General features: G+C 37.0%; 1 protein-coding gene across 1 annotated transcript in view; it reads right to left on the reverse strand.

Annotated features, from left to right (window-relative positions):
• Nucleotides 1–19,410, reverse strand: part of PDZRN4 (PDZ domain containing ring finger 4) — a 143,788-nt gene that overhangs the window by 62,553 nt on the left and 61,825 nt on the right. The window contains exons 2-3 of the mRNA XM_011936101.1: nt 12,285–12,541; nt 9,074–9,176 (exon numbers count right to left, since the gene is read on the reverse strand). Coding sequence (XP_011791491.1) covers nt 9,074–9,176; nt 12,285–12,541 — 360 coding nt within the window. The remainder of the gene's footprint in view (nt 1–9,073; nt 9,177–12,284; nt 12,542–19,410) is intronic.

Raw genomic sequence — 19,410 nt, forward strand, 5'->3', positions numbered from 1 at the left:
TGCAGCCTCTAACTCCTGGGATCAATAATCCTCCCACCTCAGTCTCTTGACTAGCTGGGATCACAGATGCATGCCACCATGCCCAGTTAATTATTTACTTTTTTGTAGATCTGCGGTCTCACTACATAGCCCAGACTGGTCTCAAACTCCTGGCCTCAAGCCATGCTCCTTTTAAAATGTGCCTTAAATAGAGGTTGTATAATAATAAAGGAAATAAGCCCACTTAATACTAATGATACTATTCTCATATATTGCCTGTAAGAATATAAATTAATACATCTTTTCTTGGAAAGCAATTTTTCAATAAATATTTATCTGAAGTGTCATAAACTATTCTTGTGCATTGATACAATAATTTTACTTTGGGAAAATTTTCTTAGGGAGACAATTCTGAAATGCAGACAAAGACTTACGCATAAAGCAATTAAGTGTAGCTCTTAATGATTTAAATAAAACCTGGAAAAAAATGTTAAAACCCCCAAAAATGACAAAATTGCACTCATACAGTGTACATAGAAGAGGAAAACACACACAAAATATAAACTGTGGTTATTTTAGGTGGTATAATTGCCATCACATTTTAAAATTGTATTTTGGACCTCAAATGCATAGATTGAATTTACCATACATCTGTACTGGTTCTCTTTTATTTATATTCAATTATATTGAACTGGATTATTTAATAGACAGTGAATATTGGTAAAGGCAGCATGTAATCAGAAACCAGAGTATTACCTTATGCTCTTGAAGGAGAACTGCCAACCTAATATAAAATACATAACCTTTAGAATTCCATTCATTCATTTCAGAGACAATGTGATATAGTGAAGAAAAAATTCAAACTAGGGTTATTTTCTGTATTTTTGAATAAAAAATATGTACTATGTGTAAATAAAGTAATTTATTTTCTAGTTTTTACAGACTGCATCTTCCATTTCAAATTGGTAAATGCATATGAGCTCACTTGCTCTGAATGCTAAAGCTAAAGTCAGAGATAATACAGAGAGGTGTACTACCTGATACCAATTGAGACATATTGCACTACACATAGACCAGACCAGCATGACGCCATGTGAATGTGTGGGCTTTCTCTATAACAACTAAAAAAAATGTGGGTTGATACGTTTAAACTGTGAAAATACTTGTAAAAATTTTTAAGAATTTGACCATGAATTTATCTCACTTTGCTTATGTGAGTTACATTCTAGAAAGAGATGCAGACTAATCACTCCACAGCCAACACTGGTTGTTCCCGTGGAGCACACAGGTGGAATATGATTCATTCAAGAGACAGATCTAGAACTGGGGCCAGACTCCTAGTCTGCTTTCCTTCCACCCTATTCTACTGCCTCTGAAAAGAACATTAGAATCTTTAATATGAATTTTGCTTTATATTGGAAAAGACAGCTCTCCTTTTTCTGCCACTATGAAAACAGTCTTTGAAAGCAGAATAGAAGTCACTGGAAAATATGATTTGATATGCAAATATGCACCTTAAACACAACCTTTCATAAATACCTTTAAGTAATGCAAGGAAATCCTCTGAATGTGTATCATAAGTATCTTCAAACAAAAATTGAATGTCAGCATTTTGATAAAAGTCATAGACGTAGTATAAGGAATCTTTATTTTATATCTAGATCCCTGGTAAAACAAATGTGCCCATAGTTACCTGGTTTAATAACCAACTTGGAAGGTTCAATTTACTTTTCATTGTTTTCTTAGGAAATAAGGTTTAGTCTTGTCACAATCAGTGAGCCGAAAGACAGATTTGCTTCTTGTTTGTTTTATGAAATTACATGAACAAATTAATAGCAATACTAATCTTGTTTCATTCTGTAAGAAATCTGAAAGAATTATAATACTTTGGTAACTGTTGCCAACCTTGTGGCATTTTTTTCCTAATCACTCTTTAAGCAAGACTTACAAGAAAATAAAAAGTAATCTCAATTTAGGGAAATCATGCAATTTAATAAACTTAGGTATTAAATCTAAGAAATTCTGCTTGGAATGTTAGGATTATACAACATGTAATTACGAAGTATCAGTCTCAATTAAAGTTCAACAAGTAAAAAAACAGGACAACCACATAATGTATTGTCTAACTAGGATACTTTCGAAAGTAAAAAAAAAAAAAAAAAAGCTGTTATTCATAACGAGCCATACATCAAGACTGTTTAGGGCAAACCAGTATGTATAGTTATCCTAACAGACCAGAACCCCCATCATTCTTTAACTACATAAATTAGCATGTCTATTTACTAGGATTCACCAGCTTACACATTTGTGGTAAAACACACATATGTTCCTCGGTAAAACAGAAACAATAAAAATCCCAATTTTCTTCCTTTACAAGCTGGCTCAGGTATACACTTAAATCCATTTCCTCTAATTACTAGACAAATTGATATCCTATGAAAAAAGACTTTCTCACTTTATTTCAAATTGTTATTGTCCATCAGCCTTCTTCTCCTCTCTCTGAATTTAGCACTTTGTACTTGTTTTGGGGACTTATAAAACATAAAATAAGAATAGTAGCAGCAATGTTTATTCACTCATCACACAAATACTACTTAGGGCTCACTGTGTGCCAGGGTATGTGCTGGGCCCTCCTGGTGATGTGCAGATAATTACAAGTGGTCACTTCTGTTATGAAAGACTATCTATTTAGAAGAATATACAAGTACATAAATGACTATATCCCTCAGCATAATCTAAATGACAGAAAATATTTACAGAAAGCAGTGTGGGAGTTCAGTGGTGGGAAAGATCGTGGTACATGGCTGAAGGATATCATGGAATGCTTCTGATGTAATGCTTGACTCTGTCTTTGAATGATAGCAGAGATTGTCAGAAAAGCATTCCAGAGGCACAACAGCCCATCAGTAAAGGCACAAAGAAATGAAAGCACACAGCTTCCTCTGTTCTAGTCTGTTAGGATAACTATGTATATATATATTTTTTACTTTCGAAAGTATCCTAGTTAGATATTGAGTATTGTTATGCTGTAGAGTTTGACCCCAAGATGCTGGAAAGGTGAGGTGGTGAGAGAGTTCCAAGTACCCTCAATGCCAGGCAGAGGATTTTAGAGTTAATTCAAGGAACAGAGACATACAAGATGATAAACAAAGAAGTAAACCAATGAGAGGCACACTTGAGAAGGTTTGATCTGGCAGTGCTGAATAGGATAGCCTGCAGAGACTAGGGACGGGCCACAAGAGACCAAAAACTAGCCTAAAGGTAGAACAATGTTGGAAACAAAGAGAGGGCAGCAGTGATAAGGAGAAACATGCCACAGATAATCTGGAAATACTAGCTCCAATAAATGATAACTTATTGGTTTGGCCTACATGATTAAGATTCTCATCTGACATATTTAAGAAAATGGTGATGTCATTAATAGGCACCTCAGTGAACCAACTCCAGGCTGACAGAATACCATCTTATCTTTAATGCTTAGGTAATAAAAATATTTCCGCACTTCATCCCGATCAGTTTTCAATTCAGTAAATTTCCCAAAGGAACAGCACTTATGTAGGTGACTTTTTTAAATGGATGATTTTACTGCCCCAGTACTAAGTGGTATAAAATTATTTCAGCTATTTCATTAATAATTCTAAAATGTGACTAACAAGTGGAAGAAAAGGGACTAAGTGGAAGACATTCAGTGAGTTAAATAAATCTAAATATTCTACCCTTTTACACTCTATACACTATTTGCTCATTTATCTACTTCGACACACAGATAACACATGGTCTCTTTATCAATTATGTTTCATACCCATCATGATTTTTTCCATCATTGGCTTTCAAACTCTTTGATAGGTTTGGCTCTCTCAAGATCAGAGATGGACAGAGCCATCTCTGGGTGGACAGAGACAGCCCCAGCTGATTAGTGGGGGAGGCACTTATTTCCCCGTCTGTTGCAGTTTTTCTCACATATACTGATTGAGCCCTTGGTCAACAAGTAATAAAGGGGGTACAAGTGTAGATTAGAGAACACGCCAAATTTGTACCAAATATGAGATTCTATGATTTTATAAGGTGGCCAGTAAAGATAAATTTTCATGGAGTCCATTAACTTTCTACTACATTACTTATTTCTCCCTATTTTTCACCCTCTTTGCCCTTTCCTTAGAAGTATTTGAGACAAAAATGGCACTAGGATCAAAACTCCTGACTCCAAGAACAAATACCTGCTGCAAAGCAAGAGGGCATTATAACTGGACAGTGGTCCCAAGTTCTTTTCCACTTCCCTTTGTATGGAAAAGAGGAAAGGGACTGAGTGGCTCAGAAGTTGGTCCATGCAGACAGCAATGGGAGTCCTCATTTATTCCTTCATGAAATATGCATTGAGCACCCACTGTGAAACAGACCATGTAATGCAATAAAGCTGCTGCCCTCGGAGCCTTAAGATCCTTATAGCTCTATAATGCATTATGCTAGGGACTTGTTTTTTGTTTTTTTTTTTCCAATACTGGCTTCACAAATCATGAAGTTGCTCAAAAAATATGATGGAATCTAGGTAATAATTATCCTCTTGCTATTTTTTGAATGAAAATCTCCCTGATTCATGATTCTCTTTTCTTTATGTAAGAGAGAGATTATATACTTAAAGTCTCACAAATATTCAGCACATATTTGCAGGGATCCAGCTCCAGGAAATACATTTTGCAAAATGACACTTCTCAGCACAGCACAAGGATTTACTTATGCTTTGCATAAGGACTGCCAAGAGGAAGCTAATTAATATGCTAAGTGCTCACTTCTATTTATAGATACTGGTCCAAGTTTGGTTTTTGGTTAACATGTACATGGAACTCTGACATGTATTTATCTTCTCTTTTCCACTTTTAATACCACTTCAAGCAAAGTTCTAAATTTTTTTGGCTTACATTTTTATGATACTGGACACATACAGGGTACTTATTTCAGCCTTTTGTATATGTTTCTTTACCTGATCATTGAGGGAGAAGTAAAAATGATTTCCAGTGGTATTTCTAAGTGATAAAAATCTGCAGGCACAGAATTGTTGCTTGTCTTGACTAACACGATGTTTTATATGATCTAAATTTTGCAAGTATTCGTTTCTGACCCCTCTATCAGCAACAGCATTGACTTTCCAGAGTTAACGGCAAATGCTGTAGACAATTCAACATCTTCCTTGCACTCAGGCAATTGCAAACATATCTTTATTAGGAGTTGGGCAAAAAGATCTCTATGTTTCTTAAAACCTTTCCCTTTAAATTATTTCTAGTAGAGGTTGGATTTGAGATCTGCCTCTGACTTGCTGAGGATTATTTATGATTTATTTCAACTTTTAGCTGGCTCAAGGGGGGAGAAATGAACAAAGTTGAAACTAAAAGGAGGAGAAGCTTAATCCTTAGTGAAATTCCAGTGGCATGGAATACCCTGACTCTTATGATGGGTGCATTGTTTAATTTTTTATATGTTTATTTTTTCTCAAAAATAAAATTAAACTCATTTATCATTTTTAATTAGAGAACAAGTATCATCATTTTTTAAAGAGAATAAATTTCAAGCTGTGAGTCTTTTAAAGTAGACTGGTCCTCTGAGACTTTTCTGAAGCACTATGGGGAAATTTTAAACCCAGTCAAATATTTTTCTTAGGAAAAGTGGTGATAGGTAATGGTGAAATACGGGTATCATTAAATTTTCATAGAGGTTCTTAACACACCAGAGTCACCATAACATGGACACATTGACTATAATATCTCCAAAGAAGCATTTGCTTGTCCGCCATGGCTCTGAAGGGAGCTGTTACAGTCCTTCAATGAAGTAATCTGCATGTTAAAAAGTCCCTAAATATGTATTTACAAGATAGTCAGATCTGTTTTGGTCTGTTGGGTTAATAATCCATGTGCTAAGTCTGTATATATGTACTCACAAGATATACAGATCAGCTTTGGTTCACTGAGTCAACAGTAAGTAGGTCTTTAAAAAGGCGCCTAAATAGCCACATAGTTTGTATTTCAGCAAGTTCAGAAATGCAGTCTATATACTATAAGCTATTTCTTTTAAAGTGCGGATGTATTGTTCTTTTTCCAGAGGATGCCAAAAGGTGTGCTTCACTCTAACCTGTAATATTTTGCCCTTAAAATGTCAGAAGAAAATTGCCATAGCACAAACTATATTAAAGTTCTGAGGCATAGCCCTCCAGGCTGGGGTGGATGCTGTCCTAGATTATGTCATACATATTTCATTCACTATCACTGTTCAGGTCAAATCCCCCACTCCCTGTCAGCTGACTTTGCTTCCTTTCTGTCAGTCTCAGCCCAGTAGCTAGAGTAATCCTGTATGGCCTTCCTATGTTCCAGCAACTTCCCATTTCAGAGTCAAAGCAACTTCCTATACCACGGTCAAAGCAAAGGCTCCTCAAGATATACCCTACTTTCTCAGAATTCACCACTTCCACTCTCTCACTGGCCTCTTTGTTACTCCTGGTACACTCCAGCATGCTTCTGCTTCAGGTCCTTTGCACCTGCCCTTCCTTCTTTCTGAAAATCTCCTTTCACATGGCTAGATCTCTTACATTCTTTAGTTCTCTTATGAGAGAAGTCTTCCATGACCACTCTGTATAAGACAGCAACATCTGGTAATACCACTCTTATTATTCTCCATTAGTACTTCTCACCATTGAAAAACATATGTCTTTACTTTTTTGTTTATTGTTAACCTCCTTCTCCTAGAAGCTCCTTCCACTGGGGCAGGAGCCTCCTAATTCCATGCTTAGATAACTGCCTGGTACATTTTAAGTCCTCATTAAATATTTACAGTACAAATGAATGAAAGCAGATGCAAAAGGAATCTTCTTTCTGCTTCCTTGATTGCCTGGTTGTGCTCATGTTTAGGTTGAAGAGGAATGCGTATCTCTTTCGGAGCTGAAGCCGCCTTCTTGGCCATTAAACCTCAGTTTCCTGTAATATTCTCTCAGTGGCGTAGAATTGGTACTTCCTTAAGGTGCTCATCCATCCTGTTCCTAGAGCTATAGGGCTCTGATGAAGCTCCTAGAGGAGCTAGGGTCATCTCAGCTGGTCACAGAAACATCAGATCAGTCTGCTTCTAGGTGCAACAGTAAAAGTGCAACACATAGACAGAAATAGCATTTCTAAATGTCTTCACTGAATGAGCCTAATGGTGTCCACCATAGGCTCCAATGATAGCAGTGGACTGATTGACTAGATTTTGCAGTTTGATGCAGCCACAAGGGATGGCATGTGCCACTCTATGTGTGTGTCACATAATGGTAACAGACTGAGGAGTACTGGGCAGAACCACTATTCTCTCTTGAATCTGGTAAATTTCTCTGGAGGTATTATCCCATGCCTCCACTCCCACCTTTAACCATGCATGCTGTTCTCAAATGCATCCTTTCTAATGATTGAAAACTGTCATAGCAACTCCTTCCTTATTTGAATTTCACAGGAGCATTCTTTATTTCAATCACTCAGAAAGGGGGCTTTGGCAATGGAATCACAGCTGACAGCAAATTAATGACTATGATGCTGTGATTAGTTGAGATTACAGGCTACAGAAAGCTTGTCTGAGAATTCACCACTGACATCATCCTGATGCTGGCTTCTGCTGGGGATTAATATTGGCCAAAAAAGAGGATGTGGTTCAGCTACAGTAAGCTCGATAGAAATGTAAAGAAATCTGTTTGTACTGTAATATTTCAATGACATGCTTATTAATTAAAAGGGCTTTTAGTGTTAACTTGCTTAGCCTAAACAATCTTCCTCCTATGCCCTCTCCCAGCACACTGACTTATTTTAATAAAGCTTTAAGATATCCAAATAAAAAGTTGAAGTGATCTAGATAATTCCAGTCCCCAAACCCAAAGTATTCATTAACTAAAAGGAAAACATAAGAATGTTGAATTATTTGGATAAGTCACTCAATTTTATAATTTATTTTACATGAATAGACAAAGCAATGGATATTGTAAGGCATGTCAGGGTCTGAGTAGATTTAGAAAATAAAACTTTTCAATCAACTTAATAAAGAGGAGATAAAAATTTAACATGAACAACACAAGAATGACAAAACCATCTATTCAGTTACCTGGTGTCATTTCACATCCTTCTAAATTTTGCCTGCAAAGAAATAATGATTTCTGTAATCCCCAGGAATGACTTTTGTGGGGAGAAGGTTTCAAACAAACGTCTATTTGCTTTAGATGAGCTTCCTTATTTGATTTCAGATCCTCCTAAAGGAAGAGATTTTAGGATTTCCTGGTTGTAAAGTGGAAGAGAACACTTAGCTGAACTTGTATGACATCACCTGAAGCATTAAAAGGGCAGGTGATCATGAGTTCTCTGCCTGTTTACCAAAGCTTCTTTACTTCCTCAATCTATTTTATTTTTAAATGTCAGAGTAGTCTGAAATCTTTCAAAGATATATAGGCTGCAGAAGCAGAGGAAATATTAGGATACGTTATTTAACTTTTGTGAGAGCTTTAAAATAATTAATGAATGGACTTTTGAATTGTTATATGTCACAGTACAGATATTCTAACATTAGACCATGTGAAGAATAAATATAGTTTAACAACAAAGGGCATGAGGCCATCTCTATTTCTAGGAAGTCTGTGAAATGGCTCTTTAGAGTACATACCAGAGGCACAAAGAGAATATTGCATTTCCAAAGAATACAATATAATAAAAGTTGGTTTATCAATGAAAATTAGAATATTATACAACAAATGAAAACAATAAACACAATCTTTGTTTTAAATATATTTTTCAAAGTCTACTTGGAAATCCACATATATTATAGAACACATTTTTAAAATGTAGTGGTTGTAATATTATTTATTAAAGAGCAACAAAATGAGAGCAAATTATATTTGACCTTATACTATAAAGATATTTTCCAATATACATAAAACACTAGAGACACATAGCTAGAACAAATAGTATTTGAAAGATCTTACTCTAGATATGTAATAGACAAGACATTTCTCACTGTAATAAATTAATTTCTTTGTTATACAAAACCCCTCAACCATAACTTCATGAAGAAATGTGAAGTGGTGTGAAAATGATCTTACCTCATATTCAAAATCTTCTGTTCTGTCTGCATCAGCAGGCAAGCTGGAAATATACTCATTGTCCTCATAAAATTCATGCTCCATTGGATGCAGAGAATGGCAGCTATGGGGAATATAGCAATATGATAGGAATAGATTAAAAGGGTTGTTTTCAAGATTAAAACTGATTTTAGAATTTCACTTCAGTTTGCTCTGCTTTGGAATAAGACCTGTAGTGATCTAGCCTTTAAACAAACTACAGCTCAGAAAAAGCAATTGCTTTCCTTTCTCCCTCTATGTGAAGTCCATCGGTTTGCAATTTCTGTGGAATAAGGGCCTGTGGTCAGAGTTGTATTCTGTGGAGAGACTGATGTGAAATCTCTGACAGTCCATGATGCTTTATTGATACTTTCTGGCCTGCTTCCATTCCACTGAATGTGACAAGCTCCACATGTGGGTGTGTGACAGTTGAGATTGCAGTCTCCTCAAAAAGGGGTATTTTGTCATAAAGCACTAACAATTTCATAATCCACAGCTGCAAACTATTTTTTGAAAACCATTTTCAAAAGCACATATTTTTCAGACTCTAAAATGTGCTCACATTGTACCCTCCCCTCTTTCTTAAGATCCCCCTTTCTCATTCTCCCTCATAACGCACATTTTCTCCTCTTTGATCAAGGACATATACACAAGTATTAAAGAGCATTCATGGCGATCAATCAGTGGAAACTCCTATAAGCCGAAAGGTTTCATAATACCTTTAGAAAATTCTTAGTGACAGAGAGAGTAGATTACATTGAGGAAATGAGGGGATATGGGGTGTTGCACATGGCTTTTATGTATTTCAACTTTTAGGAAATATTTTAAATAGTTTATAAACATGTTATTCAATTTATTATGTTCTGATATAAAGACCACACATCGTATCATATGAAAACTAAGAATGGTTTAACAGCAAAGGGCATAAGGTCTTTTCTATTTCTAAAGACACTGAAAAAGCCTAAATACAATTGACTAGTTGGTTGCAGATGAGACCTCTAAGCTTTGCCAGTGTGGACCTTATTGAAAAATTGGAGATAGCAATATCAATTAGTTATCTTCTCCCTGGCTGAAAGGCAAGAGATCCATTCTCATGCCCTCATACGATGGTCAGCATAAATATTCTACCAGCCTCTCCTCACTACTATCTATGGCTGTCAGCTCCACACAGGTCTAACTAGTGTAGGCCAGAATGGTAAAGTAATAGAGGTAGCACCTTGCCTTGTGTCTGCCAGATAAATCTCCTTGCTTGAAGCTGGACTGGGTCCGCATAGCCCATTTGGGATGTTGGAACATTGAAGTTTGCTGCTTTGGACATCTGATGTGTTTCCCTTGTCTTTCAGATAGTAAGAAGGGAACCCTGCTGTGAGGAAGACTTTATTCATTCAACGTTTATTCAGTGGCTACCAGATGCCAAGTGCTGGAAATATGTTGGTGTACAAAATCCAATTCTCCCCTATTAATTGGGGAAAGCAGCAAAGTGGGAATTTTAGTACAGTGCAATAATTAAGGGAAAAATATAGAACCTTGGGAGCACATGGTAGGGGGTGGACCCACTGCAGCCCTAGGAGGTTTTCTAGAAGGGGTTGTCTCTAAGCTAAGGTCTGCAGGACCTAGGAAGAGCAGCAAGACGCAGTGGCTAAGGAAGTAGGCATTGGGGTCAGACCTCTTAGGCCTAAAAGCCTGGCCCTGTAACTTTTTTGCTATGTAATCTTGGCCATGTTACTTAATATCTGTTCCCTCATCTTAGACATAGGATGTTGATAATATAATGCACTCCATCATGAGATTATTGTGAGAACTAAATGAGTCGATAAATGCAAAACATTTAGAATAATACTGAAAGCATGTTAAGTTAGCTAATACAAGCTAGCTATTATTATTCATTCAAGGAAGTATTGGATGGCTACTATGTTTTAGGCTGTATTAATGAATATTATATATTTGTTTCCTTGCTTTTTGTTCAACTACCCCTGTAGAATATAAACTGTAGAAGGCAATGACTTTATTTTTGTTCAAAGTTTTATGCCCAGCATCTAGTTCCAATGCCTGACACATTCAATTTGTGTCTGACACAAAGGGCTATTTAAAAGGTAATGGATGAATGAATAAAGAGATACCCAAGACAATCAAATCCCCTACCCTCCTGGAACTTGAAGTCTCAAGGAGTGTTTTCAAAACTTGGATGCATATTAGGATTGCCTAGGGAGATTTTTGAAAAATTCCGATGCCTAAGCCTTACTCTAAGAATTCTCATTTAATTGGCGTAAAGGGTGATTCAGGTATTGATACGGCTTCTAAAAGTTCCCAGGTGATTCTATTGTACATCTGTGACCCACTGAAACAGGCTTATGGGAGCCAGCCATCAAAGGGCAGGAAAGTGGCATGAATCAGATCTATGTTTTACAAAGTAGAGAGCAGATTGGAGTAGGTGATGAGAATGCAGGCTAAGGAGACTATTGCTCCTACAAACTCTCAATGTTTGAATATTTGCTAGAAAGCTCACAGAACACAATGAATTGGGCAAGCGTACTTCTAAAACTGTTCAAGTAGGATTATTTGAATAAAATCCCTCTGACTTCCTTTAAATTGGGCAAAAATCTGGAGGAAGTATTCCTTGAATAGATCTTTATTTGATAGCACTATACTTACTCTCTGACAACTAAGATCCTTTGTTTATATCTCAATATATTGGGTAATTGCTTTCTTCAGAGAATTGCACTTTAATTAAATTAATTTCCTAGCTTCTCTTTAAAGAAGAGAAATGCAAAGAAGAGAGAGAGGTGGCCCACAGAGGAGAATGCGGAGCCAGCATGCCACTTCCACATGAGTCTTAATAAGGTTTTTGGCAGCTTTGGTGAGAAAAGTGATTTCCCTGACCAGTGTTCATGAGTAGCACGAGGCTTTTGACAGCTAGTAATATGAAGATGAACTAATCAGAGCCAGAATTTTTCATAGCAGCTAGCAAGTATGATTACCCAGGTGAAGCAACCATGTGAGTTAGGGAGAGTAGCTAGCAGGGACCACTGAGAACTAATTGCACATATCTAAACAGGGGAGACATTTTCCAAACAGAGCTGGGAAGCCTGTCTCCATACCTGTCAACCTGCTAGGGGAACCGCTTCTTTCTAACATCTGCTTTACGTGACAAATGGAAACAAACAGGGCTTTGGAAGAAATGACAGAAAAATACCTGTCTGAGAGCAGGAATGGACAGATGTCTGGCACTGGAGGAGTAGGTGGCCGAAGCTTGGCCAGGGCCATGATGTGTTCGAAGGTGATGTCCGTCTGAGTGCTGGCATTCATGAGCTGCACTTCTGGAGCCATCCCATAGGCCGGTCTACTAAGAGGTGTTCGCCTTAACACCTGCACCACAATGGGCTCCTTGGCATTGCGAAAGGCTTCCACTGCCTCTTCGTGGGTGGCCTTCGAAAGATCCTTCCCATTGACCTACAAACATACGAGGACGTTGTTTATCTCAGAGGAAAGATCAGAGAGGCTGTCGTGATAGATTAATAAAAGGTAGAGAGAAAGGTTTCAACCGGCTCTGACATGAATTTTGTAATGGAATATTTAATCAGATATTAATATTTACTGACGTCTTTACCAACATGACGAAGTACCTGAGATTACAACAACAACTACTTCTGTATCTTTATAAAGTACCTGGAGTTGGTTAACGAGTAAAACAACAGAACTATTAGTAAAGATTTAAAAATTTAAGTAACACATCTGCTTCAGAAAAGGGTCACCGAAGTCTTCAGATAGAGGAAATGTTAAGTATGTCATTTAATGTTAAGGAAATGTTAAGTAAATCATTTTTCATGATTTATCAATGTCTCTGTGAGATTTTCAATATTTAATCAGGGTCTTACTTGCCTAAAATCTAATTTTTTAAGGTATTGTCAAATTCCCTCCATATTCATAATGTTTTAATCCAAGACCATGTGATTGCCCATGTGCATTTTATCCTAAATCCTCACTGTTTGAAGTGTGGTCTGTGAACCAGCAGCATCAGCATCATATGAGAGATGATTAGAAATACAGAATCCCTGGCCCTACCCTGGACCTACTGAATCAGAATTGGCATACTCACAAGATTCTGACTTTATATTTATATTCACTGAAAGAATCACTGCTCTAAAAATCCTCTGAATGAATATATTATGTCCCCACTGGTTACTCGTTTTAATTCATACCAATTCATGACTCTCCACGGTAGCTCTGGACATTACAGAGAAAGAGGTGAAGTCTGCCTTTGTCCTCACTTATTGCTTCTCAACAGGGGCACAAACCATTGTCATTTGGGAGAGAAAAATTATTCTTTTTGTGGGACTCTCCTATGCCAGCTTACCAAGGGCCAGGAATGTTTCCCAACCTTTGTGGCCGTCAAAACACCTACACACTTTCCCTAACAACCTTGTGGTAGGCAATACAGACCACTCTCAAATAGTTGTCAATTTAATCCCCTAAAATGAGTCCTGATAACACAGCCTTTTAGTGGAAGTTGTGTTTTAATAAAGGACTCTAGAATCCTGAAAGAGTTGTATGACTCTCGCCCCAGATGAATCAATAATGCTGTTTTTTGCAGATATGAAGAGCTATCTAGTGGCACAATACTGTGCCCAATATCCCTGAAATTATACCATTTCCAGACAGCAAACTAAGCCACCCGCCTGTTGGTGAGGCACCGATAACTGTCACGCACCAGCAAACCCTTAGAGATCCCTGGGTGCCTAAAAAAGAAGCAAAAGAAGTCACTGAGTTGCAGCTGTAGAGAAACTGCTGACATTCAAATGAGCACATTCTCTCTCCCTGAGTAGACAAGGAATATGCGTGTGCTCAGAGCAAGTGTGGGTCGTTTTAGGGTAAATGATACAATGCCAGGTAGAGCATTGTATCATCATGTCATGTAGGGACAGGCTTAATGACCTGGAGGAGCTAATTTACTCAATGGACCCTGAAAGAGTTAATGTGCCTTCAAAAAATGAGCAATTAAGCTTCTTCACCAGCAAAATACGTCCCAATTCAGTTCTTGCTCTTGAATCACTAGTAAGACACCCCAGGTGGAGATTTGACTGGGTGTTTCCCAGTGTGAACACATTCACTAATCTATGTATTCACTGTTTGATGCTCTTTTCCATGAACTAAACTTGAAAAATTATTGCTGAGTTTTCATTGATACACCTTGGAATACCTGACTTGGGGCACATGAGGGTATGTGGACATGAGACACCTATGAACATGATCACACTCATTCCTTTAGCTCCTGCTGTATGACAGGTGCTTGGGCCAGGGCCACTACTGCCTCCCCTTAGGACATGTAGACAGCAGATGATAGAAGAAATCCCAGAATGAAAAAGCACAACATACAATCTAGCCCCTCTCATTGAATAGTATCATCCCCTGTGTTTCATATTGTGGTCAGTATTTATAAATTCCAGATTGTAGAAGATAACCAAGTGGTAGGTAAGACTGCTCTGTGAGAATTGATGCAGTAGGTAAAAATTGTTCTTTTGTCCCCAGCCTTCCTGCTTCATGATGTACCCTCAGTTTAGTGAAGATCTGTTCCTGCAGGATCCTACACCCTTCCCTCTCTGAAAAGAAATCTCAGTCACACAGTCTGTTATCAACTATCTATTTATTTATTTATTGAGATGGAGTCTCGCCCTGTTGCCCAGGCTAGAGTACAGTGGCGTGATCTCAGCTCACCACAACCTCCCCTCCCATGTTCAAGTGATTCTCCTGTCTCAGCTTCCCAAATAGCTGGGATTACAGGCACATGCCACCACACCAGGCTAATTTTTGTATTTTTAGTAGAGATGGGGTTTCACTATGTTGGCCAGGATGGTCTCTAACTCCTGACCTCATGATCTACCTGCCTTGGCCTCCCAAAGTGCTGGGATTGCAGGCATAAGCCACCACCGCTGGCCTTATCAACTATTTAATATATCTACTGGAATGGTGTCAACATGTTATCTTTTCCTATAAGCCCTTCATCAAGAGGAAACCCGAATAGTGGTAGAGGGAAATAAGACTACTTTTTTGAGGGACCTTTATGCAGTATCTGAAGGTAAAGGGAAAAGTTTGTGACCAGGGTTTCTTCCAGTCATACATTAAATTCTACTAATGCACAAAGTGTGTCAATAGGTAGTAGACAGATAAATGCCATTCATCTATTTTTTTCCCCAAGACAAGACAAGGCTCATTTTTCCTCCGCCTTACATGTTAATCTAGTCCTGGTGTTCAGAATATTTATTTGCTTTAGTGATCTTCGAAGCAACAACTATTTTAAAAACGTAAGATTCCTACTGATAATGATTATTTACCTGTGTTACTGTAAGCTAAGTAGGATTGCTTTTGCAAAATCCAGAAGAGTACAGTTTTTTGTGGAAATATAAAAATTATTGAAAGGTATTTTAGGTTGTGAAATCATTATTGTAATACTTAGTATATGCAAACAATATTAGTGTTCATGTGTCAAGATCAATGGCTATTGATTATATGACCTATACACTCATTTATTTATTATCATGAAATTTATATGCAAATTTCATTCTTTTCTCTAAGAACAATCAAATACAATCTTAAAAGGACAGTCAATGTAATCTCAAGATCTTACTTCCCTATTGGAAAATGCTCTTTTCTTTTAGTTATCATGCAGCTGACCTCTATTTTCATAAGCTATTTAATATCTCTCAAAGTAAAGAAGTCTATGACCTTTAAAGGCTCTACTGCTACACATGATCCCTTAGAAAATGCAAGCATTGATGATACTCAATACTTTTTTTCACTTCACTTGAAGTTCATCAACATACTGTTAGCCTACCAAAAGGTCACCATTTTATATATTATGCCTTTCACAAGAAAAGAAAAGAATCGCTTAATTGGGATTTTCTGGCAATTGCTCTGCTCACTTATCATGAGTTGCAGCTAGAGAGAAGAATTATGTGGGAAGAATGTCTACAGTTTTCTAGGAGAAGTTTGTGAACAACAGCAAAACTTCCTTTTTTTCAAGTGATTTGTTTTTAAACCAATACAGATATTTGGTGCTTCATATTGCCATATTGCCAGATCCTTATGTATTATTCTATTTCTTTACCACTATAGTTTCCCCCTCCATCCCACCTTCCCTTTTTTCCTCTTCCCTCTTACTCCTTTGTCTCAATCTTAAATTTAGTTTTGTATGGATGACATAAAGTTTTAAATTGCTTTGTGAGATGAGACTAAAGATGAAGAAACTATCCACTAAAGGAGTCCCATTTAAAATAGGTAGTTAAGGGTAGATACCCAATATTTCTGGGTGTCCAGTAAAAGGTGGGAAGATCTTTTGCGAGAGGAATACAGATGAGTTGATTTTCAGGAGAAAAAAAAAACACATGCATATGGTTAGGAGCAAAACTGAGGGAAGAGGGTGCAAGGTAACTTGATTACTGAAAAACAAAAACAAAAACAAAAACAAACCATGTATTATGGGGTTTGAGTTTGCATGCAGAAGGATTTTAAGAAAGATCCCAATTTGATTTAAGCATACCATAAGAAAAGAGCCTTTTTCCAAAAGGGTTGTTAAATCGAATGATTGAGAGGATAGGGTGTCATAACAAACAGCAGTAGTATATGCATAATTTCCTCTATTGCCGTAACTTCTGGCATTTTGGTAGCTGTGGCCCAGACTGATTTGGTTCCATTGTAACTGGGCAATTAGTGTACAACTAAAAAGATTCCTGCGATTGATATTTGATAAGAGGCTAGTAGTCCCAGGATGGGAAGACTGGACTCTGAAATGACGATTTAGCCACTGGACTTGAGATAAATAAAAAAGCAGACACATTATGCAACAAGGGGTATCAGAATTGGCAACAACAAAAAAAGAGGAAAGGACAATGCCAATGAGAGAAATTCTAGGATAAATAGTGACATGTGGTTGTCCCAAGACAAACTAAAATGTAGGATTAGAAAAAAGTGGAGAGAGTAGTCTTAATCATTCTTAATCATATGAAACTTGAAGCAGTTATAAGATATATATTCAAATGAATTAACAAGTAAACATATGATAGGAAAAGAGAAGAAAAATTGATCATAGCAAACCGTTTTCTGAGAAGATCTTCCCCTTCTCCCTGCACTTACCAATTCAGACCAGCACAAATATCCTTAAAGATTAGATATTCAAGTGATGGCTTGCATTAAACACATATAAATTTTTAGAGATACAAAAATAGTTATCTTGTTTCTAAAAAGTTATTATTTCTCATTATATTGATAGCATAATCTTAAGTGGATAAAGAAAAAGCAATCACTTTTCAGTGATCAATGCAAAAGATGTGCAAATACATTTCTTGTGGAAGATGGGCTAATTAATCCATAAGGAACTTGTGAATGTTAAGTAAAGAAGAGAGCTTTTCATATGTAAACCATATCATAGTAATGTTTTATGAAGCCTCTATTTAATGAATAATCTACCCTTTTGGATATCTGGGCCTTTTGCAAAATCTGGGCCATTCTTCAATAACTTCCCCAGAGTGACTAGTGGTCTCAGCTTGGATTTGAGCTGTTCCCCTTTGATTATTCCTTCCAGTCCAACCACATGCAAAATTTTCTTGGATATCAGGAAACAAACAGTCTTTTTTGTTTTTCTTTTGAAGTGCTAACAAGTGCATGAATAACTCAGTCACTCTAGTGAGAAGCCATTTCTAGAGTCAGCTGTTGGGGAATGATGAGGGTTTCCAAATTCCCATGCCTCTCATGAGAAATAAGGGCTTCTAAGCATCTATGACTTTCAAGGGAGAATAAATTTAAGAATGTGCCATAAAAGAAGCATAGAATTCCAAGGATTCTGGACAATTGATATAACCAAATTTCAAATTGAGGATAAGTATAAAATACTTGTGTATTATAATTCTGGTTGGACATGATCCTGTACCTGGTTAGTCTACAAGATCTCCCACCCTCACTAGTAACTGTGGAATTAATTTTGACTGAAGTCCCTAAGTGACACAGAATAAATTCTCTATTTGATAATTAGGGAGGTGTTGCCAAAGCACAATCTAGTGACATTTTACAGAAGGAAGAAATAATGTTTAAATTGCTGTTAAAATGTTTGGTAGAGAAGGAATTTAAGATAATCTGAACCTTATATTCATCAAAACAGTTGTCATACACAATCTTCAAATTAATTTTAAGAAATTTCAGCACTCTGTTTTTTCCTAAACTTTGGTATGATTGACTCTATTTGAACATTGTTATATAAATGGAGTATAGCATAGTGTAAAATGTATTTATAATGAAAAGAAGTCACATAATAGGAATCTGCAAAATTGTATGAAAGAAACCTGACTAAAATTAACTTCAACCTTTAAAAAAGGGTTATCAATGAACAAAACAATCACTGGTATGTAGGTTTGTGTTCATCATATAATTTCAGAACCTAAGTACATAGGAAATGTTAGATCACATCAACCCCGAAGTCCTTTTACTCCAGTATTCCGCTTTTGACAGTGCTATAATTGGATTTTTGGAAGAGAATATGGTGATTATTCCATGTGACACAATGAGTAGACTTATCCTAAAGTGATTCTTGGGCTTCTTCTGCTTTTCTGTCTGCACAACAAGAGACTGGGAGCTTCATTACCCTGAGTATGGGGTGTTGCAGCCTCCCTTAGTTCCAAAATCCCCAGGGACTTTGCCAGGCAGCTGGCTTTCTCAGACAAATGAAAATAAGTGATATCTAACCCAGGCAGCCTGAACCTCCAGCAGTCTGTTCTCTTACTGACAATGTTCCCTATAAGACAGAGCAACAAGAGTTGAAATACAGACCCACTATACGCCCACAGTTTTTGGTCCCTTGCTTGACTGTGTATTGCTGATTCCCGACTTGTGTGTTTCCTTAATGAAGACTGTTGCCTCACCTATAACTTGTGACATTTTGGGATTTGCCTCCACCAATCTGGTTTAATATAACACCCATTTACAACCTAAGATAATTGAATGCATTGGAAATGCTTACGTATGTAACAGTATTGAATAGAGGACTCCCAGCATCCCAATGAGCTAGTGTAAAAGCCTATTATTACATTTAGTTAACAGACTGTGACACTGAGGCCACAAAAATAGTCCAGTATGTTGCGTCTGATCCCTTCTACAGAGCACTTTGATGGTAAGGCATTCTCAAGTGCAAGCAGGACTCATTTTCAATTTTTCATATGCAGAGGTTATAGATCCATTATTTGTGAACTCATCCAAACTGTTCCTGAACCAATGAATAATTTTGGTTATAGGCGATCTTGATGTATCTGTCACAATTGCTTTTTCCTTTCATTATC

Source organism: Colobus angolensis, unplaced genomic scaffold, assembly GCF_000951035.1.
Source record: "Colobus angolensis palliatus isolate OR3802 unplaced genomic scaffold, Cang.pa_1.0 Scaffold150, whole genome shotgun sequence".
NCBI lineage: Eukaryota > Metazoa > Chordata > Mammalia > Primates > Cercopithecidae > Colobus > Colobus angolensis.